This window comes from Pelodiscus sinensis, chromosome 4, assembly GCF_049634645.1.
Source record: "Pelodiscus sinensis isolate JC-2024 chromosome 4, ASM4963464v1, whole genome shotgun sequence".
NCBI lineage: Eukaryota > Metazoa > Chordata > Testudines > Trionychidae > Pelodiscus > Pelodiscus sinensis.
The window spans coordinates 66438722-66466671 of NC_134714.1; the positions used below are offsets into that span (position 1 = coordinate 66438722).

At 42.2% G+C, this 27950-nt stretch overlaps 1 protein-coding gene across 4 annotated transcripts in view; it reads left to right on the plus strand.

The window, feature by feature from the left end:
- The window catches only part of CAPN3 (calpain 3), a 54926-nt gene that overhangs the window by 22840 nt on the left and 4136 nt on the right, over window positions 1-27950 (plus strand). Inside the window, exons 10-22 of one of the 4 annotated variants that reach the window (XM_006130355.4) lie at window positions 4790-4950; window positions 6352-6521; window positions 7571-7582; window positions 10530-10738; window positions 11422-11458; window positions 12895-12912; window positions 14205-14318; window positions 17790-17867; window positions 19499-19556; window positions 20519-20583; window positions 21792-21860; window positions 23921-23999; window positions 27718-27834. In XM_006130355.4, coding sequence (XP_006130417.1) covers window positions 4790-4950; window positions 6352-6521; window positions 7571-7582; window positions 10530-10738; window positions 11422-11458; window positions 12895-12912; window positions 14205-14318; window positions 17790-17867; window positions 19499-19556; window positions 20519-20583; window positions 21792-21860; window positions 23921-23999; window positions 27718-27834 — 1187 coding nt within the window. The other 3 variants (XM_006130358.4, XM_014577144.3, XM_075927233.1) reach the window with 3 other exon arrangements.

Below are 27950 nucleotides of genomic sequence, written 5' to 3' on the forward strand. Positions count from 1 at the left end.
AAGTGACATCATAGACACTATGTATGTAATAGTGTAGTTGACTAAACAATTAACTGATAAGCGGATGCTTATTGGTTAATGCTGTTGATTACAGGCAACATCACCCCCCCCCCCCCCCCCCCGTAAGTCAATTTTTTACAGGCTGGCTGAAAGGCTGGCTCAGTCCCGGCATCAACCCCCATGCTCGCTCTTAGTGCTTATAGTAAGGATGTTACTCATCGATTCCCGTCCCCACCACCACCACCACTACCTCTATGATTTAGAGGCAGCAAAGAGGCGGGAAGGGGTACTTCAAAGAGGCAGTGCCGCACAGCTGAGCCAAGGATCTGCTGTGCGACGCTGCCCCTTTAAAACGACAAAGCACCCAGAGTCTGGGGTCAGCTGAGGATCCCGTGCTCCGTGTAGCATTTCCCCACTTCCCAGCTGACCCCGGGTTGTGGGGAAATGCCGTGTGGAACCTGGAGTCAGAGGGAGAGTCCCCAGCTGATCTCAGGCTTCACAGTGCTGTCCATTTGAAATACAAAGCTCCCCCACGCTCCAGCTGACCCTGGGTTCCGGGGAAGTGCCGCTCCAGCTGATCCTGGGTTCCGTGTGGCATGCAGAACAGCTGACCCCAGGCTCCATGGCTTTGAAATGCACACGAGTCCCCTCTGGGGACTCTTGTACATTTCAAAACAGGCACCCGTGTGCAGCCCAAAGTCAGTAGGGGCTCTTGTACATTTCAAAGGAGGAACGCAGAAGTGCCTATCGACTAGTCAATGGAAATTCCATCGACTACTTGACTAGTCAATTAACTGCAATTTAACATCCTTAGCTTGTAGTGCAGAGCTGTAACAGGGGTTGATGCCGGGTCCTGGCACGAGCCGCGATTGAACCAGCCTACCTGCGTTGTCAGCTGTCAGTACAGAGACCGTCATCAACCCCTGCTTTGGCTCAGCAGTACAAGTGCAGGGGTAGTTGCTGGACCTGGCAGGAGCAGAGCTATCCCTTATCAATTAATCATGTAATCCACAAAATTTTTGTCGACTATACAATTAATGAATTGCACACTTGTTAACATCCCTATTAGACATAGATATCAACATTACATTTTTCAAAGTTCCACACAGTCAAGTACTCAAACTTGATAACTGTAGTTAAAAAACAAACTGAATGTCAAAATACTGAAGCATCCTTTAAATATCAAGCAGGCTATAGAAGCACAACCTTCCAGAGTGAAATCAAACCAAACTACAGCATTGGTGCTTGTATCACTTCCATAGTAGCTTTGTCTAGGAACTAAAATAATATTCCCAGACTATACAGAAAATCTTGTTAGCAATAGAAAGGTCATATTAAAATTGTCTGACCATTTTACTGTACAGTAAATTCTTAGTGTTTTTTCACACCACTTGTGTTCCACCACTTGTACCACCAGTCTAGGATACCCTTAGATTTATAATGCAATTGACTACTTGAACTCATGCTTTTGATTCCTACACAGTCATTCTGTCAACATACAGGCCAGCCTGGTCTTGTCCTTCCAGCAGAGGGAGAATCATAGACTCATAGAATACTAGGACTGGAAGGGACCTCGAGAGGTCATCGAATCCAGTCCCCTGCCCTCATGGCAGGACCAAATACTGTCTAAACCATCCCTGATAGACATTTATCTAACCTACTCTTAAATATCTCCAGAGATGGAGATTCCACAACCTCTGTGGGCAATTGATTCCAGTGTTTGACCACCCTGACAGTTAGGAACTTTTTCCTAATGTCCAACCTAAACCTCCCTTGCTGCAGTTTAAGCCCATTGCTTCTTGTCCTATCCTCAGAGGCCAAGATAAACAAGTGTTCTCCGTCCTTCTTATGACACCCTTTTAGATACCTGAAAACTGCTATCATGTCCCCCCTCAATCTTCTCTTTTCTAAACTAAACAAACCCAATTCTTTCAGCCTTCCTTCACAGGTCATATTCTCTAGACCTTTAATCATTCTTGTTGCTCTTCTCTGGACCCTCTCCAATTTCTCCACATCTTTCTTGAAATGCGATGCCCAGAACTGGACACAATACTCCAACTGACGCCTAACCAGCGCAGAGTAGAGCAGAAGAATGACTTCTCGTGTCTTGCTCACAACATACCTGTTAATGCATCCCAGAATCATGTTTGCTTTTTTTGCAACAGCATCACACTGCTGACTCATATTCAGCTTGTGGTCCACTATAACCCCTAGATCCCTTTCTGCCATACTCCTTCCTAGATAGTCGCTTCCCATTCTGTATGTGTGAAACTGATTGTTCCTTCCTAAGTGGAGCACTTTGCATTTGTTTTTATTAAACTTCATCCTGTTTATCTCAGACCATTTCTCCACTTTGTCCAGATCATTTTGAATTATGACCCTATCCTCCAGAGCAGTCACAACTCCTCCCAGCTTGGTATCATCTGCAAACTTAATAAGCATACTTTCTATGCCACTATCTAAATCGTTGATGAAGATATTGAACAGAGCCGGTCCCAAAACAGACCCCTGCGGAACCCCACTTGTTATACATCTAGGCATCTAACTTTTCTAGGTGATTTTTAACTTGTTCTTTTTTAATTTTATCTTCTAAACCTACCCCCTTCCCATCAGCATTCACTATGTTAGGTGTTCCTACAGACTTCTCGGTGAAGACCGAAACAAAGAAGTCATTAAGCATCTCTGCCATTTCCAAGTTTCCTGTTACTGTTTCTCCCTCCTGACTGAGCAGTGGGCCTACCCTGTCCTTGGTCTTCCTCTTGCTTCTAATGTATTTATAAAAAGTCTTTTTGTTTTCCTTTATTCCTATAGCTAATTTGAACTCATTTTTGCCTTTGCCTTTCTAATCTTGCCCCTGCATTCCTATGTTATTTGCCTATATTCATGCTTTGTAATTTGTCCTACTTTCCATTTTTTATATGACTCCTTTTTTATTTTTAGATCATGCAAGATCTCATGGTTAAGCCAAGGCGGTCTTTTGCCATATTTTCTATCTTTCTGACACAGTGGAATAGCTTGCTTTTGGGCCCTTAATAATGTCCCTTTGAAAAACTGCCAACTCTCCTCCATTGTTTTTCTCCTCAGTCTTGATTCCCATGGGACCTTACCTATCAGCTCTCTGAGCTTACCAAAATCTGCCTTCCTGAAATCCATTGTCTCTATTTTGCTGTTCTCCCTTCTACCCTTTCTTAGAATTGTGAACTCTATGATTTCATGATCACTTTCACCCAAGCTGCCTTCCACTTTCAAATTCTCAACCAGTTCCTCCCTATTTGTTAGGATCAAATCTAGAACAGCTTTCTCCCTGGTAGCTTTTTCATCCTTCTGAAATAAAAAGTTGTCTCCAATGCAGTCCAAGAACTTATTGGATAGTCTGTGTGTTGCTGTGTTATTTTCCCAACATATATCTGGATAGTTGAAGTCCCCCATCACCACCAAATCTTGGGCTTTGGATGATATTGTTAGTTGTTTAAAAAAAGCTTCATCCACTTCTTCCACCTAGGTAGGTGGCCTGTAGTAGACTCCTAGCATGACATCACCCTTGTTTTTAACTCATTTTAGCCTAACCCAGAGACTCTCAACACTTCCGTTTCCTATGTCCATCTCCACCTCACTACAGGGCTGTGTCTAGACTGGCAAGTTTTTCCGCAAAATCATCTGCTTTTGCGGAAAAACTTGCCAGCTGTCTACACTGGCCGCTTGAATTTCCGCAAAAGCACTGACGATCTCATGTAAGATTGTCAGTGCTTTTGCGGAAATACTATGCTGCTCCCATTCGGGCAAAAGTCTTTTTCCGAAAGACTTGCGCAAAAGGGCCAGTGTAGACAGCAGAGATTTCTTTTCTGCAAAAAAGCCCCGATCGTGAAAATGGAGATCGGGGCTTTTTTGTGGAAAAGTGTGTCTAGATTGGCCACAGACGCTTTTCTGCAAAAAGTGCTTTTGCAGAAAAGCGTCCTGCCAATCTAGATGCAATTTTCCGGAAATGCTTTTAACGGAAAACTTTTCCGTTAAAAGCATTTCCGGAAAATCATGCCAGTGTAGACGTAGCCCAAGTGTGTTCATTTTTAATATATAAGGCAACACCTCCTCCCTTTTTTCCATGTCTATCCTTCCTGAGCAAGCTGTATCCCTCCATCCCAACATTCCAATCATGTGTATTATCCCAAGTTACTGTGATGCCAACAATGTCATAATTGTACTTATTTATTAGCACTTCTAGTTCTTCCTGCTTATTACCCATACTTCTGGCATTTGTATATAGGCATCTAAGATACTGATTTGACCTTGCCTCCCAGTTTTGCCCTGACCCTTCTTTCTCTCTGCCATTATAGCCCACGCTCCCTCCCATTTCCAACACGTCTCCCAGGTCTCCATGTTCTCCATTTACCCGTGGGCTTTGCTCACCTGTCCCCATCGAACCTAGTTTAAAGCCCTCCTTTAGGGCTTTAAAGAGGATGAGAAAATTCAATTGGATTTTCCATATATACAGCATTTTAGGGAGCCAGCAAGTAAAAAGGAGGACTGCCAAGTTTCCCTATTAACAGGAATGACAGAGTGTCTATTGCATGCACAGTGTCAAAGTGATGCACAAGGAAGTGGGCATAAAAACTAAGATGATTTTTAATCTTTATAAACTTAATCTTTTACATGTGATTTTGTATTATTGAATTTTTGGGGTGGAGATAAAAGGATCCATTTTCAATGTGAACCCAGAGTCCAAGTTTTTTATCTGTCTACCCCTATTCTTTGGATATACTTTGTTTTCTCTGTTCCTTTCCCTGCTTTTCAGGATGTCATTTGAAGATTTCATGAGGTACTTCACCAAGCTTGAGATCTGTAACATCACACCTGATACTCTGGAGGCTGATAAGCTCCACACTTGGACTGTTTCAGTCAATGAAGGGCGTTGGGTGAGAGGCTGCTCTGGAGGAGGTTGTCGTAATTATCCAGGTAAATAAAATCTCGTCTAGTAGAATCAAACTCCCTTAGCCAGCAGACATGTCAGATTTCACAGGTTATGCTGAATCATGCAGCAGTTTAATCAGCACTTTTTTTGTCAACAACAAAAATCTAGATTCTGAAAAACATGGTGTTGATTTGGTAGTTGGCACTTTCCTGAGTCTGTACTGAGGTAACACCACAGTATGGTGTTAAGGAACACTTTGCTCCTGCAAGTACCATTTACCAAAAGAGGTGTAAACCCAAAAGGCCCTAACCACGTGTTGTTCAAATATTCCATGGCATGTGTTGTGAGAGAACAGATGTTAACTGCTGGGTGCTTGCCTAATTTTATTGTAGATATTTACAATCTCCCAACTTTAATTTCCACAGGTGATTCAGTGAGATGTAATATTCTTCTTGGCTTCTTGCCCTGAATTGTACACATTTGCAATGTTGCTGTAAAACAACTGTTGCATTTCACATGGGGTAGCTGCATTTCAGTGCTGGCTGAAGTGATCCCTGTGTTATAAAGATGTGGTAGTGTTTCTGAATTAGTGTTGGTTTCAGTTTTACAATGCATCATTTATAAATCAGTAGGGGACTAAAGATACAAAATTTTCTAAATACTATAAATGTAAGGTACTCTGATTTGCCTTGCAGGTTGTTTGTTGGGAAGGGGCAGATGCTCTGGAATAGGGCAGTGCCAATCTTATCTTCATTAGAATGTGAAATGAGCCATGAAGTCAATTCTTTTCTGTGCCAGCAAAGGTTAACACCAGATTTGTCTTTGCATGGAAATGGAGAAAGAACAGAAAAAGTGCACCAGATTCTTCTTTTTTTAGTTCATCTTACTGCAAATCTAGGCTTTCAATCCACAAGTTAAACAAGACACATATTGGAGAGGTGGGAAATCTTGGCAATTAGACTTTGGCATTGTATTCCAAAAAAAAAAAAATCCTAATATAAAGCTATAATGTACTAAGATGAAAAAGACTTGATGACTGGGGTATCTGTAATAATTCCTACTGGAAAGAGGGGTCTTCTTTCAAACAGGTTGGGAAGCCCTGCTGTATGGAATACAGTAGAATGGCTACACAACGTAAACCAAACTCTGCAGCACAAAAATCAGTAACTATATAAAATAAGAATATAAGCTCATATAGGAGTCATATGGTGAGAGTCACTTTTATAGGCCAACATCCATTCTTGCTTTCAGAAATCAACATCTGCACAAGGAATGTGTTTAAATAAACAAAAAACTAAATTTTTTACCTGTCTGACAAGAACTGCAAAACAGGAGTGAAATAGATGATAAACAGAAGATAAAACAGGTTCTGCCTTACCCAGTAAATATCATCTTAAAGATTTGAAGTTATATATTGATTAGGGGTGGGGCCTGGGGTTTTGCAGATACATTTTGGACCAATCCTCAGTATCGCTTGAAGCTCCTGGAAGAGGATGACGATCCTGAAGATAATGAGGTTGTCTGCAGCTTCCTGGTTGCACTGATGCAGAAAAACAGGAGAAAAGAGCGCAAACTCGGAGCCAACCTCCTCACTATTGGCTTCGCCATTTATGAGGTACCATTATTATCAGGTTGCCATTCATTGCACCAGTGCCACACAGTTCAGCTGATCCCAAATTGCAGCCCAACAGCACATATCCTCCATGGACAGTAGCTAATTGTATAATGTCACCATAAATTGTAGATTTTGCTTTTAAACACAACACTTTCAAGAATTCCAGCAAGAAGTTTATTTCCACTACTTTAAAAAAATACTATTCCTGTGGTAAGCGGAGAAGCTGCAACAAAATGGAGATATAGAATTGTCTAATATTTACTGGTAGGTCTGTAGCAGGCCTTTCATGGCAAAGACTGGTTTAAACCAAACCAGAAATTGTATCAGTAATGCCTATCAGTAAATGGGGCTAAGCAGTCTGATAGCAATAGTGAAGAAATGAGTGGTAGCTTTTACTATTCAGTGGCTGGAGAGAGAATGTGGCACCTGAAAAAAAACTTTTCTAGGGTGGATGGAATGAAGGGAGTAGGGAAATTCAGGTCTCTCCGTTTGTTTAAATACATATTAATTTACAGCTAAGGATTTGCCTTGTGTCACTTTATCTAGATCACCTTTTCCAATCCCCATTACTGACTTCCCCACCTTACTTTTTAGTAGCATCTGGAACTTCTCTTTGGTTAAGGGGTTTGTGCCCATCAAAAGCAAATGCTGTATCACCAGTGGTATTACCCTTTAATGGTGACGAGAATCACTGAAAGGACATGGTGAAATTAAAGTACATGGCCTAATTTTCAAAGGTATTGAACAATTTCATTTCCTGTTGATGCCAACAGGAAATGGTGTTGCTCAGTACCTCCAAAAGCCAGGTTTTAGTGTAAAGCTTGATTTACTTTTTAGGGGACCCAAAAGAGTTTGAAAGGAAGTTCTTTCTAAGTAAAGGACTGAGATTGGTTCAAAATGTTTATGTGATTTGAAGAAGCGTAATTGATGGCAGCATACTTAGAAACTAGAACAAGAATTTTTTAATGTGTTCTTATAAAGCTAGATAAAGTAAAGAAATCAACTTTCACTTCATCCCTAACAGTGTCTCTCCTATATTTCTCTCTAAGGTGCCAAAAGAGGTATGAGCTGAATGGAAGAAGAATTGAAACTTGGTGTAAAGTTCTCAGATAACATAAATGTTGTGCCTGTCTACATAAGCCAGTTGGGCTTGTTTTCAGTGTTTTAGCACAAGTGACAGTCTTACCCTTTCTACTTTGAGTATCAATTAGCTACATTGTGAGTTCACATTTTCTCTTTTTATTTCTTGTTTTATATTCGTTTCTTTCCTTTCCCCTTTCCTCAATATTAATCTATTATGTGACATATGCCTCCAAGTGCCAGCGGTGTCCCTCTACCATGTATATGACCAAACCGGACAATCTCTGTGCCAAAGGATAAATGGACACAAATCAAACATCAGGAATGGTAACACACTTAAACCTGTTGGGGAACATTTTAACCTGTCTGGACATTCAGTAATGGGTTTAAAGGTAGCCCTTATTCTACAAAATAATTTTGTCACCCAATTACAAAGGGACACAGCTGAAATGGAGTTCATTTACAAGTTCAACACTATCAAATTAGGCTTGAATAAACATCTTAACTAGCTAATGCACTACAAAAGCAATTTCCCTGACTTTGATATTTGCATTTCCACACCAAATGCTATGAATCAGATACATGTAGCCTGACTTAATTAGCTTCATTAACACTGGTCCTACAATTGACAGATAACTACTTGTGCTGTTATATATATCCCACACTGTGTAATTTCCACTCCAATACATCTGATGAAGTGGGTTTTACCCATAAAAGCTCATGACCTAATACATTTGTTAGTTTCTAAGGTGCCACAGGACTGCTCATTGTTTTTAAAGTTACAGACTAACACAGCTACTCCTATGTATGAATCCCACCCATGTCTTTTTCAGTCTGATTCCTATGTAATCTTCAGTATGGAGCTTGCTATAGAGTTCCAGAATTCACTCCTTGCTGCAGAATTATCTTCTGGAATCTAGGGATATGTCTACATTACAGACCTTACAGCAGCACTGCTACATGACTGCAGCTGCACCTCTGTAAGGTCTTCAGCATAGCTGCTTTATGTCGGCAGGAGAGAGCTCTCTCACCGGCATAATTAATCCACCCCACCAACATACAGCTGTTCACAGTGGTGCTTTTGTCAGTGAAAATTATGTCAATTGGGGGATGTAGTATTTTTACACTCCTGACTGACCAAAATTTTGCCATCAAAAGTGCTAATATAGAAAAAGCCTATGCTTTCATTTTAAAAGCTTTATCTTCCCAGTCCTTCTAATTACAAAGGAAATTTGAGCCTAGAACAATTGCACCAAGGGAGGAATGAAATTTCAGGATCCCATTTTGAACCACTCCTGTAAAAAAGACCCCCTAACCCTGTGTCTGAATTACTGACATCCTCAAATCATGGTTGTTAGATTTCAAGTTAGAGACACGGCCATTTACACTGTCTGTATTATTTTCATAGTTAATTACATTAAAAATTGAAGTTTTTATTTATCTGGTGCAGACTTTCCATTTTGCCCACCAGGATGTTACGGATGCTAGGTCGTTTTGCACCTTCCACCATGCCCAACACCAAGGGCAGTGTCTTAATTTTATATTATGTGTAACATAATCAGCCTTGTTTTTAACAAATCTCTCTCTCTCTCTATTTTTCTTGTTAATTGGGCTGTAAAACCTTGGCTCCTCCATTCTAAATCCTATCATGTTTTCATCTATTGACATCCTGGCACTTGCTGATGAGGGAAGAGTCATTCAGCAGTAGATTTTCCTGCTATTCAGCTCGAAGTACAGGCTATATTAGCCTGCAGCCTTGCAGGAATACTGGAAGTAACATTGTTTCAGTGTGCACAACCTTGGAGATAGACGTTTTGCTAGCAGCATTCACACAGAGAAACTGATATCTTACTTGGAGACTGAAAACACCAGGGGTACGTCTAAACTACATGCCTCTGTCGGCAGAGGCATGTAGATTTGTTTGTTCAGCAAAGGCAAATGAAGCCGCAATTTAAATGATCGCGGCTTCATTTACATTTACATGGCTGCCGCGCTGAGCCAACAAACAGCTGATCAGCTGTTTGTCAGCTCGCGCGCTAGTCTGGACGTTCCCCCTGTCGACATCAAAGCCCTTTGTCGGCAGCCCCGGTAAACCTCATTCCACGAGGAATAACGGGGCTGCCGACAAAGGGCTTTGATGTCGACAGGGGGAACGTCCAGACTAGCGCGCGAGCCGACAAACAGCTGATCAGCTGTTTGTCGGCTCAGCGCGGCAGCCATGTAAATGTAAATGAAGCTGCGATCATTTAAATCGCCCTGGAGACAAAAACACTGATCCTGTAAAATAGCCAGACTCTTTTGGATCTGATCCCTGTATCAGCACAATAGCATTGCAAAAGAATTTAGCAAAAGTTATTGGAAATTCTCACAAATAATGTGAGAATTCTTTTCATTTAAATTAGATTTTATTATTATTAAATTGAATTTAGTGCTGGTAAAAGACCCCCAACTGACAGCTCTGGAAAATGAAATCTTCAATTTACCCAGAGAATATATGCAGCAGTGTCAGTGTGCCAAATACCCTTTCTGGTGGGACAATCTGTAGAGGTTAAAAGGGTAGTTTATTCTCCTGACTTATTCAATCCTAGCCTCTGTGCTGATAATTCCAAGAACGATAACAGTTAATGCCATTTGTTATGTGGATACCTTGTTATGTGGATACGTTCAAGATAACCCACTCATTTCAAGTTGTCCATCCAGCAGCCATCAAATGCTAACAGCTTCCAGTTAGTTGGTGACTTACAGTGAAAGGCTCTATACCTGTTACCAGCACCCTGAGCCATCAAGTCTCCTGTCCCTTGTATTTCTCAGAAAAGTTTTAATTTCATAGGCATTTTCTGCCATGGTCACATGCTATCTATGCTAGTTCTACCTGGGAGCTATGTAAGATCTTGCTGAAGACAAGATGTTTGATTTTTTTGTTTACAGATGCATGGTAACAAGCAGCATTTACAAAAGGATTTTTTCCTTTACAATGCCTCCAAAGCTAGAAGTAAGTCATATATAAACATACGAGAAGTCTCCGAACGCTTCCGGCTGCCTCCCAGTGAGTATGTCATCATCCCATCGACATATGAACCTCACCAGGAGGGGGAGTTCATCCTGAGAGTCTTCTCAGAAAAAAGAAACCTTTCAGAGTAAGTTTAAGGGCTATTTGACACAAAAGAAGATGATGATGACTCACATGCCCCTTCCACCACCACCCCTCACAAACACGCATATTCCATTATGTACGCGATTGCACCCTCTCTGTCTCTCTGTGTTCTTCTCTATTTGGGATATGGGCTTCTAGGTCTCTTATGAAAAAGAAGCAGTTTTTTAAGCTTTGGGAGAAGGATAGCTTTTTCCTATCTGCATTTGAGAGCTGGATCTAACTTTGGCCATGAGAGAAACACTGTGGAATTAAGCAATTATTCTATCATCCATCTCACACTCTCCCAATATGTTACCCTCCCTAGGTGATCCTATCTTCCTCCACAGATGAGTAAACTTGGTAGCTGGATTCCCTTTGCTCAGAGCTAATTAGCTTGTTTTGTTTTCCCAAGATGACAAAACTCACTTGGCACTGCCCACCTCTGAGCTAGCAGGATGTATGCCAAACAGTGGCACTCTCATAGGCGATATGTGGGTACACAGCTCAGTTTGTTAACAAAGGGCTGTGCCTGGGCTTTGTCACTGAAGAAGGAGAAGCCAGTTTGAACCCTAACTCATGTTCTCTTTTGAAAATTCAAATGGCTGTCTCTAAACCAACTATAGAAACAAACCGGGTAGGAGGATTGCCCTTTTCTTCTTTGCTTCAAACAATTTTTCCTCTTTCTAGGGAAGTTGAAAACAAGATAGAAGTAGAACGTCCTTCTGTAAGTATATTTTGCTTTCAGTTTTTTGCATGCACTGCTTTACTGTCTGATGTCATACAGTCACTACCCCTGGTTCCTGCTATGTGTGAAAGTAGGAAAGAGTTTCATGTCTAAGAAAATAAGAAACAAGAGGACAAGAGCAGGCACCTCTCATGATCCCCTTAACATCATTCCCATTAACTCTCATTATTTAGCCCCACAGTCATCATGTGGAACTAATTGCCACAGGTTGTTGCAAAGCCTAAAAGTATAACTGAGTTTGAAAAAGAATTAAGTAAGTAAATGGAGAACAGATCCATCAATGGCTTTTTAGCCAAGATGCTCAGGGACACAACGTCATGCGTGGGCGCACCTAAACCTCTGACTGCTAGAAGATGGGACTGGATGAAGGGAGATGGATCAATCAATCATTGCTCTGTTTTTGTTAATTCCCTATGAAGCATCTGTCAGAGAAATAGGATATTGGGCTAGATGGACCATGGGTCTGATACAGTATGGCCGTTCTTATGTTTTATGTATGGTGCCCTTATGATACAGACTACATTATATGATTATGACTTCATGCCAGACCTGAAAGCTACTTTCAGCAATGGAAGATTAGTGTTTTAGGCACTAACCAGCCCTGAAAATTTCACCATTACATCTGCCCTCACCAACTTCATTTTGCAGTGTAACGGAACATACAGTAAAGTCCTTGCAGAAAACCTCTTATCTGTGAATTGAGTGTGCTAGTTTATTGTAGAAAGCCTAAATTGTGCTGTAGGGTATTTAATGTGAAAGAGATTTCTCATCTGTTAAAGTCAGAATGATGTTTCTTTGTGTCACCTTTTTAATAGGTGTGTGATGATAAGTACCAGTATTCTGCAAATGTATCCAAATGGTAGCAATGATTTTAATGAATATCAATTACATCCACGAACTAATAACTCTTTTATTTGGGCTATCTGCAATATATTCAGAAGAAGGCAGAAAGGGACTGAGAGAATAAAATGGAAGGAATGATGGGTACTCTGTCCAACTCGGAACATAATTTTATTGACCCTTGCCCACTGCCACCCTTTCATTTGCTGTAACATTAAACGAACTCTTTAAAGATAAAAATACACTTAACATCTTGATGTTGGTTTGCGGACATGGATGTATCAATCTCCAGTAACCTGCTTGCTGTAATAAGTGGAACATTCAGAGCTGAGGTGGAAGTTTCTCAATTCAGGCAGGGCAGCGCGGTGGATAAACCTACTGAACTGATCTGGTATAGCAATCCCAGCCTTCCTATATTTTACTCCACAGAGCTCTAATGTGAGTGATGGATGAATGTAGCTAAATGGACAGAATAAATGAGAGAGAGCAAGAATGACATTGCCTATCTAACTTTACAAAATTTGTATTAAATCTACAACTACATCTACTAATAACACTTTTTTTTTTTGGTTCAGAAAAAGAAAAAAGACAAGGTGGGTCTCTGCTTCAATAGAGCTGAAAAATGTTGGGCTGAGTAGGGTAACAAGCATGCAGTTATTGTGAGGTAGTGTTGCTGTAATGAGTGCTCCTTTTAAATGCCTGATGGTATTACAGAGGCTTGGACTTTTTTCCAGTGTCAGAGTGAGTTATCTGCATGTGGGAGCTTTGCAGGATAGCGTACTCAGCTCACACTCTGAAACCTTCCATCCCTTTAGGCCTGATCCTCTTGCTGATCATTGTTTTCAGTGTCAACTGAAGGTATATGCAGCAGCACATGGAATGGAGTCTTGTTTCTGACCTGTTACTCCACCACTCCACAGACCCTCTCCTTCACTTCCAGCTCCAGGTCCTAAAACAACACATCCCTGTTCCAGACAAATGTCTTTCCACTGTCAAATGCTGCCACTCCTCCTGCCACAAATTCCTGCTCCCCAAGCTCCCACCCACTAACCCAGCTGCAATCCCTTCTCCAGTAAACCACCATCCTGCCCATCCCTTATAACACACTTAGTAGCCTCCACCTTGAAATAAGGTAGTACTATGAGGATTGTGCCATTTTTCAGTTTGGGGGATGCAAACATAACCCACTTGAAACAAGTTATAAGGATTAATTCAGTAAACTACTGTTTGGACTGTTATTTCCAAATTACCATTTATGCTTGTAGTCAATAAAACATTCAGGGTCAGGTGAGCACATAACAATACATGGCATGTCTGGCAACAGTAGAGCAATCTTTTCTGTCTTTGAAAACATTAATGAAAAGAAAGCAGTTGTATTCTGTGCTTGAATGCCTCACAAATCAGTATTGGGAAAGAATCCTAAACATGCACTTTACACGTAAAAAAGTTACTCTACTAAAAACACAGCTCATTTTCTGCATGGCAGACAGTTATTGTGCGACAGGTAGCCTTCACTGCTATTGTGGTGTTAGCACCTTTCTGTGCAAGGGCTGTTAAAGTACAATAAGAATCTGGATGGCATCCTTTTTACTCCTAAAACAAGGGAATGTTTATGTATAAATGGCTTTTCTGTACAAAAAATGCCTATTTTTTCACAAGGAGTATTAAGAGCATGAGTATCACTTTTTAGCATGATGAGATGGTAGCTTCAGAGCCACCTTTTGTGCACTCTTAGCAGTTACTACACTTGGTGCCTGGCCCCTTCTGAGGGAAGCTGTTGCTGCATGAGCATGGTCACAGAATGGATTTTCTCAAATACTTTGCCCACCTCTATTATGTAACTTCCACTCCTCTTTTCCTTTTTCCTTCTTCCTCCTCTCTCTAGCCAATCATCTTTGTTTCTGACAGAGCAAACAGCAATAAGGAGTTGAAAGTTGATGACATATCTGACAAGGAGAAGAAAAAAACGAGCAGAGATGAGAAAAAGAAAAGCAATGAGGTTTCTGTACTAGTTGGCATGAAGAAAATGGGGCTTGGTCTGGTTAGCATGGGAAAGTGGCTGGATGGGGGCAAGAAAACTGAGAATTATGAGATGAGAGAAGCTCTTTTAAAGCTGATACGATTTGATAAGATGTTAATTTTGTCTGATTTGGAAATTTCAGAGAGATGAGGTAATATCTTTTGTTGGACTTTCTGTTGTGAGAGAAAGTTGGTCCAATGAAAGATATAACCTCATCTATCTTGTCTCTCTGATAGCCTGGGACTGGCATGACTACAGCTACACTGCATTCGAACTCTCACTCAAGTAGATGTGGACATACTGTATTTGAGAGGGATGACATCATCCCTTCAATTATTATATGCCTATGTTGGAGATTAGCTTGATCATAAACATCTTTTGTGATGATTTAGACCAACGGTAGTCAACTACTTTTTGGCAAGATCCAAATTTCGTGGTCAAGATATAGTCAAGGTCCAGACTCTAAGTAAACATTTTTCATACTGAAATAATAATAACAAATAATAATAATAAATAAGTAAATACAAGAATTTAATACTCCTTTAGAAGTGTTTGGTGGTCTGGATTTGTCTTGCAGTCTGCCTATTTATTGCCCCGATCTAGACTTCAAATGGTAACATTTTTACTATTAGGAAAGTAATTCAATCAATTCCTGATCCATCACCCTATAACTGCACCTATTGTACAGGCCGTGTATAGAAAAACAACTCATGTAAATTTTAAGAGATTCTTGTTGATTACCAAGCCCTCTCTACATTACAATTTCTACTGTGATTGTATCAATATTGTATTTATAATACAGTAGTGCTCTAACTCCATTATATATTATACAGAGGGGATAAGATTGTGTTATAATCATGGTAGAGCCCTGTAAAGACCTGAATTTTCTCTAGTATGATTTATATGTAGTGTGTGCTAGCAGGGTCTGAACAGAATTGCCACTAGCAAGGTCTGAGTACCATTTACCTGCTTACTATGTTGCAGAATTATTTTCCTGAAAAGTATGCTACCCAAACTATTCTGTGGCATGGTTTTATAATCTTTTACAATCTTTTCCACAATGGTCACAAAAAGAGGCTAGAATGTTGCTAATAATAACCATATTTAAATAGTTATTGCGAGGAGAATTCCAGCCATAGGCTCTAGCTCCTGTCTGCACCGTAACAACGACTGTGATGGTGGGAACCCAGTTACAATACAGTTTTCTTCTGATATATGAAGTTGCATTATAGAATTAAAAACACTGTTTTAAACTACAACTCCAAAACAGACTTTACAGGTTCCAATACAGTTCAGTAATATAATACAATGCAGTTTAGTTCTAGCTATCCCACAGGACCACACCATCTGATTGCAAAGTTGGGAGGGATTACCAATGTGCAGTCAGGTCATCCAAGGCTGTAGTTTTTCCAGAATGATTGGGTTCTAAATTGGGCTAATTCTAAGAATAAACTGAGGATAAATATTTATTAAAAAGTTCAAAGAAATTTCAAAATAAAATCTATATTTTCCCCTCTTTTTCCCTTTCCAGCTCTAATGTATTAGCGGCATCAATAGAAATTCTGTCAACTGTTCTCCTTTGTAGTTTCATTACTTCCAACACAATAGGCTCCTCTGCGATTTACTTTCATAATTAGAAGAAAGTCTTGTTTGCATTCTCATAGGCCTTGTCAAACTAATAACCAGAAATCCAAGAAAGGTTGAAGCAAGAGAAGACTTGGGTTGTGCTTATAACTTTCCACTGGACAGATGAAGCATATGGGTTTTACGATAGGATTTTATGTACTGAAAAAGTGAATTTCACCAAGACTGTACTGGGGATAGATGGGAAAAGATTGAATAGAACCAGTTATACATATATTTCCTTTTCCTTTCTTGGACTGTTAGAGTGTGTCTACGCTGCACTCGTAGCTTGAAATAAGCTACGCAATTTCGTCTGAGTCAATTTTGAAATGGCTTGTTTCGAAATGTGGCGCTGTCCACATAGCACTTATTTCAAAATAAATCGCTACTCCAAAGCGCTTTTTCCAGAAATACTTAAAACGGAAAACTGTTCTGTTTTAAGCATTTCTGGAAAAGGGTGCCAGTGTAGACGTAGCCCTAGAGAATTACTCTAATTTCAGTCTCCATAAAGTGTTAGAAAAGCACATATGCATGGATGCTCAAGTACTGAACCAAAGTTAGGGTTTGTTCAAAGTCAGGATTTTGGTTTCTCTACATGGAAAAGGTGGCTGTTTTGCTGTGGGTTTGTCAGGGAATGCCTGTGGTTGACTAGTAGCCAACTGATATCTTTCTTTTGTTTTTAACACAAGTAGAACAGGAAACTCTTGTTTTAATTTGCTATATAATTAGCATAACTCAAGAGCAGACAAAATTATATCTAAAATGTGGGCCTTCCTTTTTAAGGACATTTGAGTAATTTGCTCTTGGTAATGCTCAGACTTGTTTGTATGTGAAGAAAAAAAAAGGAGTTCTACCTCATGGGATATTCTGCCTTGTGGAAAAGGCTGCTGCAGGAGGAAATCTACAATATATGCATTACATTGCTGTGAACCATCTTTGCAATTCCTCTAGCCAGTAGATAGGTAAAGGGGCATTTTCATTACCAGAACTTAACAGAGCAAATTGCATTCCACCCAAGAGAAGATCTCCTTCAACATGCACACTCCAAATCAGAGACCATTTGTGCCTGTTGATTGTAGAGAGGCAGCCAGCTTTAGCAGTTGTTACTGAGCGTGCTCAGTACAATCCATACAAAGATAGGGGTCAGGGATCTATGTTGCCTCTGCTCTACACACCTCCTTTATATGAGGCAAAATAAAATATTTGAAAGTAAACATAAAGGAGTGAGAGTAATTGCTTAAAGGGATAATCAAGAATAATGGGATGAAGTTAAGCTAGTAAACTTGCATGATGGTTATTAGGAGACATTTTTAAACATTTTGAAATGCACTAGTCATTAGAAAAAAATTGTAATAGCCCTCTTAAGCCATGGAATGGCCTCCTGAAGGGAAGGCCTGTCTCTTGCTATGCTTCAAACCAGACTGGGCAAAGCACTATAAAATACGCTGTAGAAAGAATCAACTTGGCCCAGGGGAATGGATTGAATGACTGGTAGATATTTATCTGTAATGTATATGGTACTAGCACACCTTTCTTTGGAAGACCTTATAGTCCAGTCAGCTCTGCAAAGGCTACCAGGGAAATGGAACAAGCACCACAGCAGTTCCTTGCTGTAGGGCATTCTGTTCTCCAGAGCAGTTCCTAAAGGAACGAAACTGAAACAGAAAAAGTTCTGTTCTGTTGGTGGAGGGAAAAGGGAGTTGAAATGTCATTCCAAATTCATTAAGAGTTTCCTCAAGTAAGTGCTCACTCCAGCCCCCAGATCCCCTTCTCTTTCTCAAGGGACCTCACGCCTGCCCTTCATCCTTTACATTTGTGTCTTTGCAGCCCACTCCAACGAAATCTGACAAGGACAGTGAAGAAGAGGAGCAGTTCAGGAATATATTCCAGCAGATTGCTGGAGATGTGAGTACACAAACAGTCCAAGTCTCTACCTCTCACAATAGACTAACCTCAACTGTGGAAACAACAGTCCTGCAGATTCGAAACACACTTGAAACTCCAGATCTCCAGCAAGGTTCAAGCCAATTCAAAGCAAATCACAGTATAGTAATGCACTGAAGCCCTGAGGCCTAAGTGTAACGTGGGAACCATATCTTGGCAGCGTTTAGGCTTTTTGCCAAGTAAGAAGGGGCTTTATTTAAAGATGGCTTTGTGCTTCATTGCTACTTCTTGGAGTTTCTTGATGCACTTTACTTAACACTATAAGCAGGTAACAAATACAATATTTTCACTGGGTGCTTAATTGTGGAAATTAAAAATAGAAAATGGTCAAACAACTGCAGTGTTGGCAGTCTATAATAGGATAGAAAACCTTTCATCTTTAACTGATTGGTTCAGATTTGACCCAAGTTGTTCTTGAGATGAACTTACAACTGTTTAACTCTAATGACTGTTCAATAGCCAGTATGAAATGAGATGGTGGGTTAAAGGTAGTTCCCAGAGGACAAGACCATTTAATTGGCTCTGTTTGGTTCTGAATCTCAGCAATGAGGTGACAGTTTGAATGAGCACAAAATAAACCACACCGTCTTTTACCCCTACAGATGGGTTGTCTAGAGCAGGGTTATAAAAAATAAACCCTACTGCCACTTCTGATTCTGCATCTGTTCTGTAGCTAAGCAATCAGTCTCTGCAATTCACCAGAATGAAACTGACTTTAAACGTTCAGAAAAATGAAATGATATATTTCTACCTGAAAGAAAAATAACCCTAAAAAGGCAGAAGTTCTAGAACTTACAGGGGAAGAGGAGTAATTGTAAATGTTTTTTCACTAAATGTATCATTTTCATTCCTATAGTACTGTTTTTTTAAATAGAGTCAAATGATGACAAAACAGAAAATTAGGAGGGAAAAAACAGACTACATCTGTGTGCATGTACACACAGCCTATCCCAGCATTAAGGCATCTGCCCTATATTTTACGAGGTTTGAACTCACTATGACTCAAGGCTAGAGCAGTTTTAGACAACATGACCCCAGTCTAAACTAGCTGGCAAAGCATCTTTCCAGCAAATCACATTAAAACAGTTCTTGCTGGAAGGATGTCAGTTGTTTCTCTGGCCAGTTTACACAATGTTATTGGCCTTGATGTTTTTTTCGTACAGTGATTTACACCAGTGTAGTGCCACTGACTTCCATAAAGTTACTTTTTATTTTAGACTTGTAAAAGTAAAGTGACAATCAGGCCCAATGAATTGTTTTTCTCTTTGTTTCCCTGTTCATTAATAGCTCTGATGTAGGAGGATCCTTTAAGTTGTCCTTTAATCTTTTAATCTTCCAATGGCCAGCTACCCCAGCTTTATTATTATTATTAACATTTTACTAATAATGTGGCCAATAATCCAGACAAGGATTTGGGCTAGTATTTGTACTTTGGGTAAATCTACACTTCTTTCTCTGCTGCCAGGGTATTGCAGCATCTAAAATCACCAAGAAAGAAAAAAACTTAGAAACTTTAAAAACCATGCCTGCAACCCTTTCTGCTCTGTACTGACTATTATAATTTGTGGCATTCTCTGCACCTTTCGATCCAGGACATGGAGATCAGTGCTGATGAACTCAGAAGTGTTCTGAATAATGTTCTGAAAAAACGTGAGTTTGAGATTTTTTCTACCTCAGTTTTTTAATATTTTTGAGCAAGGAGCTCTATACCCTGACATGGCCTGGAGTGTCATCTTCATACTGATTTCCCATTTTAATGTCAGTTAAGGGTTATGGCTTAAGAATTTCCTAGCATCATTGTAATAAAGTTTCCAGCTGGGCCTCCAGCAGACTGAACTTTCCATTTAGTCTAGAACTGAGTTCTCACAATGGTACTGTGTTACTTAGTTCACTCAAACCACTGTGTGGGGTCAGCTAGCCCAGCATTTCTCAAATGTGGCCACTAGGACTTTTCTTTCCTGGCCTGTGATGGGGAGGGGCAAAGCAGCAGCTCCCTTCCCTAGGCCTGCCAGCAGTGGCTGGGTCATACCCATCTCTGGAGACACAAAACCCAGAGGAGCAGACAATCGGTGAGTTCCCCACCTTCTCAGAGTCAGTAGGATCAGGCTTCAATCCGTCAGTGGTGGGTGGCGGGATTCAAGCTCTGTTCCCCAGCCATACAATGACAGGACCACCTCCTGCCCTCCCAAAGTGCTACTGCTTCCATATCTACCTACCCCTCCAGGGCTTAATTTGTCCCCAGGTTTGCCAGGGCTGAGTAAGCTTGTTGTGAAAAGTGATATTTCTATGTTACAATTATTGGGACATGTATAGGTAGCTAAAGTTATGTAAGTATTTAAGGAAAAATCTTCAGAGTGGCCACAAGCAAAAACTGGTGGCCACACTCTGCAGCCATTATAAAATTTGTTGTGAGGACCTCTGAAGCCTATATACAGTCAAGAAATTTCAGCTCTAATTTGGAACAGTAATAGCCCTGAGTACCTGTCAATTTCTCTCACGCATATTTCTTCAAGAGTGTGGGAGGTGGTTTATGCCTTGAATGAAGACACAGCAGATAGAAGGAGGTACGTGCTGACCTGTACAATTTTTTCATTTGGGATCATTCCTTTCAGACAAAGACCTGAAGACAGAAGGGTTTGCACTGGAGTCCTGCCGCAGCATGATTGCCTTAATGGATGTATCCTTCTCAAATCATAGATGATTATTTGATATGCTAGGTTTCTTGCACTACTTGCTGCAGAAGCACCTCCAATACAGCTTTGTTAATTATGGAAGCAGAATAATATTTATGGTCAGAATAATACTATTCTGTACATTCCTGCTCTCTGACAGTGGCCAGTACAACTTGCTTCAGTTAAAAGCAGAACAAACTCCAGAGTGGACAATTATGGAATAACTGCATCATTACGGGCATTTCTTCCGACTCTTCCTAGCATTTCAGTTAGTTAGCTTTTGTCCTGAAGCATATAGACATTTTCTTCAAAAATCATATCTAATGTAGCTATTGTTTACAGAGCAAAATTTCACTATTTCTCTGTTATTTTTAATTTGGAATAAATTAAGTACATTTTACTGTGTGCTTTTTATATAAAAGTTTTTTAAAGTCTCAGAGCATGCACTATAATATACAGTACCATAAAATGACACAATCATTTTAGGTAGAAAAATTGTATAATGTAATGAATCTGATATATAAGATGTGACCAAGTAATTTGCCAATGTAACCTGAGTGCATAGAGCAGGGGTTCTCAACCTTTTTCGGTCCCCGTACCTCCTTGGCTTTTAGTAAACCTTCCCGTACCCCCTATTCAATATGAAAGGAAATAAATTCTAGATTCTAGAATCCACAACTTTTTTCACTGACACTACTACTTGTGGAATATTTCAATTAGGATAATCTAGTTATTTACCAAATATTCCCCATACCCACTTGACAAGCTTCTCGTACCCCCTGAGGGTACGCGTAGCCCAGGTTGGGAACCCCTGGCATAGAGTGTTATATAGAATTTCTTAGGTTGCTTTTGTGGATTTTTTTTTTTTAAGAGAGAACAAACAGAAGGAGCTTTATTCTTCAGGATGAAATTTAGCTGACAAATTCAAAACAGATGTAAATTTCCACATTTACATTTAAAATATCTCCAAGAAGGAGCTCCTTTCCTACCAACTGCAGGAGCTCTGTGCCTAGTGACAGTGCTTAATGAGCATGGAATTAAATGCAGTTCAGCATAAACCAAAGTATTCATAAAGTACTTTTCAGCATTGTTTACACGCTTATAATAAGGGAAATCCTGAATAGGATTTTATATCTTCTTGAAGTGGACTATGGTCTGAGTCTTGATAATTTTCACTTAAAACTTTTTTTTTACCTGAACTCTCACATCACAGACAGATGGTTCAGGGAAGATAAATTTCCAAGAGTTTCAACATCTCTGGAATAAGCTGAAAAGCTGGCAGGTATTCAGAGCGTCTTATACTTTTCTTACTCTATACTTCTTCCGTACAGGTGATGTTCACATAACTATCTCACCAAAACAGTTTTCTTTCTGAATCCCACAAAATATCTACTCAATTATAATACAGTGTTCTCAACTTTCCAGACTGCAGTTCCACTTTCAGGAGTCTGATTTGTCTTGCAGACACCGAGTTTCATGTCACTTAAAAACTACTTGCTTAGAAATTAGACACAAAAATATAAAACTCACAGCAAATTATTATTGAAAAATTGCTCCCTTTCTCATTTGTATTATATAATTGTAAAAAAAATTGGTTGGAATATAAAAAATTTACTTACATTTCCAAGTATAGTGCTTTTTATATAGCCTGTTATAAAACTAGGTGAACATCTAGATGAGTTTATGTACCCTGTGGAAGACCTCTGAGTATCCCCAGTATGTGTATGCCTGGTTGAGAACCACTGGTATAATAAACAAAAGTGCAATACCAATCATTAAAAAGAATGTGATCATCCCCAACGCTGTATACAATCTGGCAAAACAAGAATACACAGAAATCAAATGGTCCCAAACAGTACCCAACCCACCAATTAAAGGGCTTTTTTTTTTTCTAAATATAGAGGTAGGGAAAAGAAACAAAGGGAAAAGACTGTGGTTACACCTCAAAAGTATCATGGATAGAAAATGCAAAAGAGATGGATATTTAATTATAATTAAGGCTAAGATTTAGTCATGGGTATTTTTAGTAAAAGTCATGGACATGTTATAGGTAAAGAACAAAAATTCATAGCCTGTGTCCTGCTGTTCACGACTTGTACTATAAATACCCCTAATTAAATTTTAGGTGCTCTGAGGGACTCCGGCGCCCTGCCGCTGCTCCCAAGAGCGGCAGCCTAGAGTCCTGCCAGTACACAGGTGCTAGCAGGATGGGGGAGGGATGTGACCGGTTAACCAGCAGCCCGGCATGGCTGGATCAGCCCCCTCCCCACCTGTGTTGCAGTGCAGTGGGCCCAGCCCAGCTGGTGGTGCAGGCAGTCCGCACTGGCCTGAGCAGCACACCTAACCATAGCAGGCTCGGCCCAGCCTGGCGGGAGCAGCCTGCAGTGTGGCGGACCCAACTGGGCTGGAGCAACAGTGGGCTCTGCCCAGCCTGGCTGGAGTAGGCCATGGTGCAGCGCACACAGTCGGGCTGGAGCAGCCTCCTATCCGCAGGATCCTGGTTAACCAGTTAAATGTTACGTTTAACTGGTTAACTGATTAAACAGGATTTTACATCCCCACTGAAGGGTGAGGGAGGCAACAGTCAGTGCGGCTGGCCCCAGGACCACTCCAGCACCTGGCCCCAGGCCGCCGTCGCCCCCAACTGTTCAGCTGGGCCCTGGGATCAATACACCAACAGCTGCAGAACTATAGAGGTTCGAGAAAGCCAGAAACTGTGATTGCCATGACCTCCTTACAGTGAAGGTGTGATTATGTCATGGAAGTCAGTCTGGGACTTCCAGAGGATTCCATGACATTTTCTGTTTCAGTCCTAGGGCTGCAGGGCTGGAGCAGTCAGCCAGGAAGGACCCCAGAGCTCAACACTACTTCAGGCAGGCTTTGAAATGACTCACACTGAGACTTTGGAATGACAGCCTGATTTAAATAGAGAAAGGGTCTTTTAATCAGGACATTGGGATTATTTCCAACTTCTTTCAGTAAATGGCCCGGGATCTTCAGTTTCTCACTGGACAGTCAACAGACATAGGAAAGAAAACCTGTGGTACATCTCATCTGAAGGATAGCCACTACAGTAGTGCAGCACCCCTTGCAACTGCACTGCAGAATCACCATTCTTTACATGTACTTGCCTCAATGTGTGTGGGAGGGAAACACACAATTTTCATAGACAGTCATCATTTTTCAACTAGCCACTGCTACTCTGTATGGAATTTGTCTAGTCTTTGAAATCCAGATACTAAAGAGTGAGGTTGAAAATCTTAGCTGCTTCCCCTAGCAGCATCATGGTTTTTATACAAAATGACCAAACTTTATTCCTGAGATTTACTTTTTCTTTTCCAGAAAATTTTCAAGCATTATGACACAGATCATTCTGGCACCATTAACAGTTATGAGATGCGTAATGCAGTCAAAGATGCAGGTATGGCATAGTATTCAGTGCCCTGTATTTCTGGACAGAGGGTTCATCTAAATCAGTGGTCTCCAACCTTTTTAAGCACAAGATCACTTTTTTATTTTAAATGCAACTCAAACACTACCTCAAGCCCCAATACCCTTTCCCTGCCTCCTTCATACCTCTTCTCCGAGGCCCTGCTCCTGCTCACTCCATCCTCCCTCCCTTTCACCAGGCAAGGCCCAGGGGTTGGGGTGCAGGCTCTGGAGGGCTAAGGGATTTGGAATGTGAAAGGATCTCTGAGCTGAGCCTGGGGCAGGGAGTTGGGGTGCAGGGGGGGATTCGGGGTACAGGCTCTGTAAGAGAGTTTGGATCCAGGGGTCTCAGGGCTAGGACAGAGACCTGGAGTGTAGGAGGGGGTTCATGACTGGGGTAGGGGTTCAGAGCTGGGTCCAGCTGGACACTGCTTACGTCGGGTGTCTCCTGAGTGGTGGTGCACTGGGGCTAAGGCAGGCTCACCCCTGCCCCTGCCAACTCTCAAAAGCAGCCAGCAAACTCCCTATTATGCCCCCACTCTGTTTTTTGAAGATACAGGGTGAGAGAGGGGGCACCCTGGCATCAGCATCCCCTCCTCTTCCTTCCCTGTTCTGAACAGCAAGCAGAAGGCTCCTGGGGCGTAGGAGGGAGGCAGCTCCAAGGCAAAGGGCAGGAGGTGCATAGCAGTGAGAGGAGGGACAGCTGAAGTGCTGTGCTTGGTAGCCTTTAGGCCAACCAGTCAGGATCACCTGTCAGAGGCTCCAAGATCTACCAGTAGATCCCAAGCTACTGGTTGGTGACCACAGATCTAAATCCACTCTGTCACTCTCCTCTTGTTCCTACCCTTCCTGTACCCATGCAGTAAAAATCAGAAGTGCACTGCAGCCTTTTAAAGGAATACTCTTTAGACAAACCTGGATACTGGGCTGTTGCTCTAGACAAATTTTCACATGTCCACACTGCAAGCAAAACACTTTGTGTTTTGAAGATTGAACCTTCCTCAAGGAGCTTTACAGACATTCAACAATCTCCCAGGACAGCTATCAACTTTTGTGCAGCTCCGTGTGTGGCATTTAGTGGGAAGTTACTTGTTTTTCCCCAGGGAGCCTGCTAATTAGGGCAGGAGGTGTGCGGGAGGCAGGGGCCTGTTCCCAGCACACTTTGCCAGCGGGGGGGAAAGGAGGCAAGAAGTAGCAGTGGGCATTTCTGAGCCAATGTAGGGTCGTTCCTGGGCCGCTGACCGAGTGAACCTGGAGTAGCCAGGGAGGTTTGTCATGGGTGGGATGGGGCAGCTGCCCTTATTCAGTCTCTCCCCATTACTGCCTCATTTTGTCCTCTTCACCCCATCCCCACATTCTGTCCTCTTATCCTCTCTGTCCCCCTCCTCCCTTCACATGCCTACCTGCTCCTGCTGTTATTGTTGCCGGTCTCTTCCCCCTTCTCTCAGGGCCTGGGCTGGGGGTTCCCTCCTGGCTGGCCAAGACACTGACAGACTAGAGAGGTCACCTAGCTGTTTCTAGCCACAGTGGCCCCTGGTGACAAGGAGGAACTATAGTCGCTCTCTGCCTACAGCTCACTCACAGCCCAGCTGAGCACAGGAGCTAGGTGGAACAGGGTGGCATTTGGTAGCCCTGCCCCTGTGAGGTAGGGAAATGTTAGTGGGGAACTCAGCATTTCTCGTCTGCTTTATATCAAGTGAGGAGATTGTCTGCCCATTAGCCTTTTGCTGCACTTATCAATGCTGCCTGGCCTTAGTAAGTGAAGCCTGGTCACTCCTGTAACCAGTGCTTTTTTTGAGATGGTACTGCCCGGCACACAGTACCAGCACTTCTGCCAGAGCTCAACAACTTTTCCCCTGGAGTACCGGCAACTTTTTTTTTTTTATTTAACAAAAATACACTGCCTGTAACCCACACCCACTCAGTGTGCTCTCTGTCCTGCTTAGTGGGGTCTGGGTCACAGAAAAGTGAGCTGGTTGCAAGCACAACTAAGAAATCTGGCTCATTTAGCTCAGGCAGTTGAGGGCTCATGTTTGGAGGGCAGGTTTGCAGACATTTTGGTGGTATACAGAATGCCAGCACCCACACCACTCACCCACTGAAGCTCCCTTCCCTCTGTATCCACCTAAAGCTCTGGGAGGGAGTGTGGGTGCTGGGTGCAGGCTCTGGGCTGGGGCAGGGGATTGAGGTGCTGGATGAGGTGAGGGGTGCAGGCTCTGGGAGGGAGTTTGGGTGCAGGAAGGGATGAGAGACCCTGAGTGGGGGAGAGGGTCTAGGCGGCAGGCTCTAGAATGGAGTCTAGATGCTAGGTGCAGACTCTGGGCTGGGGTGGTGTGAAAGTGTAGGATGGGATGAGGGGTGCAAGCCTTAGAAGGGAGTTTGGAGGCTGGAGAGGGATTGGGGGAAGGAAAGGGTAGGGGTACATGCTCTGGGAGTGAATGCAGAGGGTGACTTGTGTGGCACTTACATGGGACACCCCCTCTCACAGTCTCTTGGACCTGGGGGAGGATAGGGAGTCTCCCTGCGCTGCTGCCTACTGGCACCACGTCTGTAGCTCCCATTGGCTGCAGGGGTGCACGGGGCAAGGAAGCCTGTGATCAGATAGCTCCACCTCCAGGTCCGCAGGGACATGCTGGCAGCCGTGTGTGGAGCCAGAGTGCACCGGAAGCCACGTTAGCCCTGTTCTGCTGCCCGTGATGGCAGAGGGGGCACCTGAGCCATTTGAACTTGCTCGGGGCAGTGTTCCCTCTAATTTTGTCTATCCACATACAGAATAAATATTAGGTGCACTGAGACATGTGCACCACTAGTAGAAACACATGTTGCTGGCTGTGGGTGCTCTGATAATCATCTGGGTGGCATTTGAATCTCGCCTGGGTGGCTGCCCAAGCATTTAGCCTATAGGGAACACTGCTTGGGGGCAGCAGGTGGGCCGTGGAGAGACCCAGGGGGGAATGTGTGCAGGCACAGATGGGGCCAGGGGAGAGACGCAGCCCCAAACTGTGCTGAATTCAGCCCTGGCCATGTACCCCCATCTCAAAACCCTCACCCCCTCCTGAACCCAAACCTTCTGCCCCAGCCCTGAACTCCCTCTTTCACCCAAACTGCTCCCACAGAGTCTGCACCTTGCACCTTCTTCTACACCCCAAACTGCTGATCCATCCCAGATCCCCCTTTTGCATCCCTCATTTATGGACCAGAGCCCACGCTCCTAGCTAGCGTCTTCATGCTCCTCCCATGCTCCTATCCAAACCTGGAGCCCCTGCCCACAGCCAGATCCCCTCATTGCTTGCTCTGTCAGAGCCTGTAGTCCCTCTCTGACATCCCAGCACTCTGCCACTGTACAGTTTTATTTGTTCTAACACCTATTTTCCTCACCGATCCCAGTCTGAGTTTGTGTTACTCCAGCCCAGATCCAAAACTCTTTCGGGGCAAGGACCTTTTGTTCATAGCTATAAGTGGATGTAATAAGCACACTTTTAGCCACTGTAAAACTGTAATTTCAAAATGTTTCCTTTCAAGAGAGTAAGGTGACACGACAAAGCTTCCTGCACTTCTATTTTTCTCATGTCACTCAGCATGGGTCTTTGGTGTATGGTTAGGCCCAGGAAATGATGACTACATGCCAAACTTTTGCTGAGTGACAGTCTGGTACCAGAACTGTGCCAAGAGCTACTGCACAGCTGTCTTCTGTTTCTCTTCCTTCCCAGGATTCTCCCTGAACAAACAGCTCTATGACATCATTACAATGCGCTATGCTGACAAAAACATGAACATTGAGTTTGACAGCTTTATCTGCTGCTTTGTGCGACTGGAAGGAATGTTCAGTAAGTGGCTGTCCAATTTTTACTGCACTTCTTCTTGTGCTAGTCCTCTGTCACACAGGAGCACCTGGTTAGAGCCCTGCAAATCTGCCAGCGACTCATTTTTGAGGATGTTGATA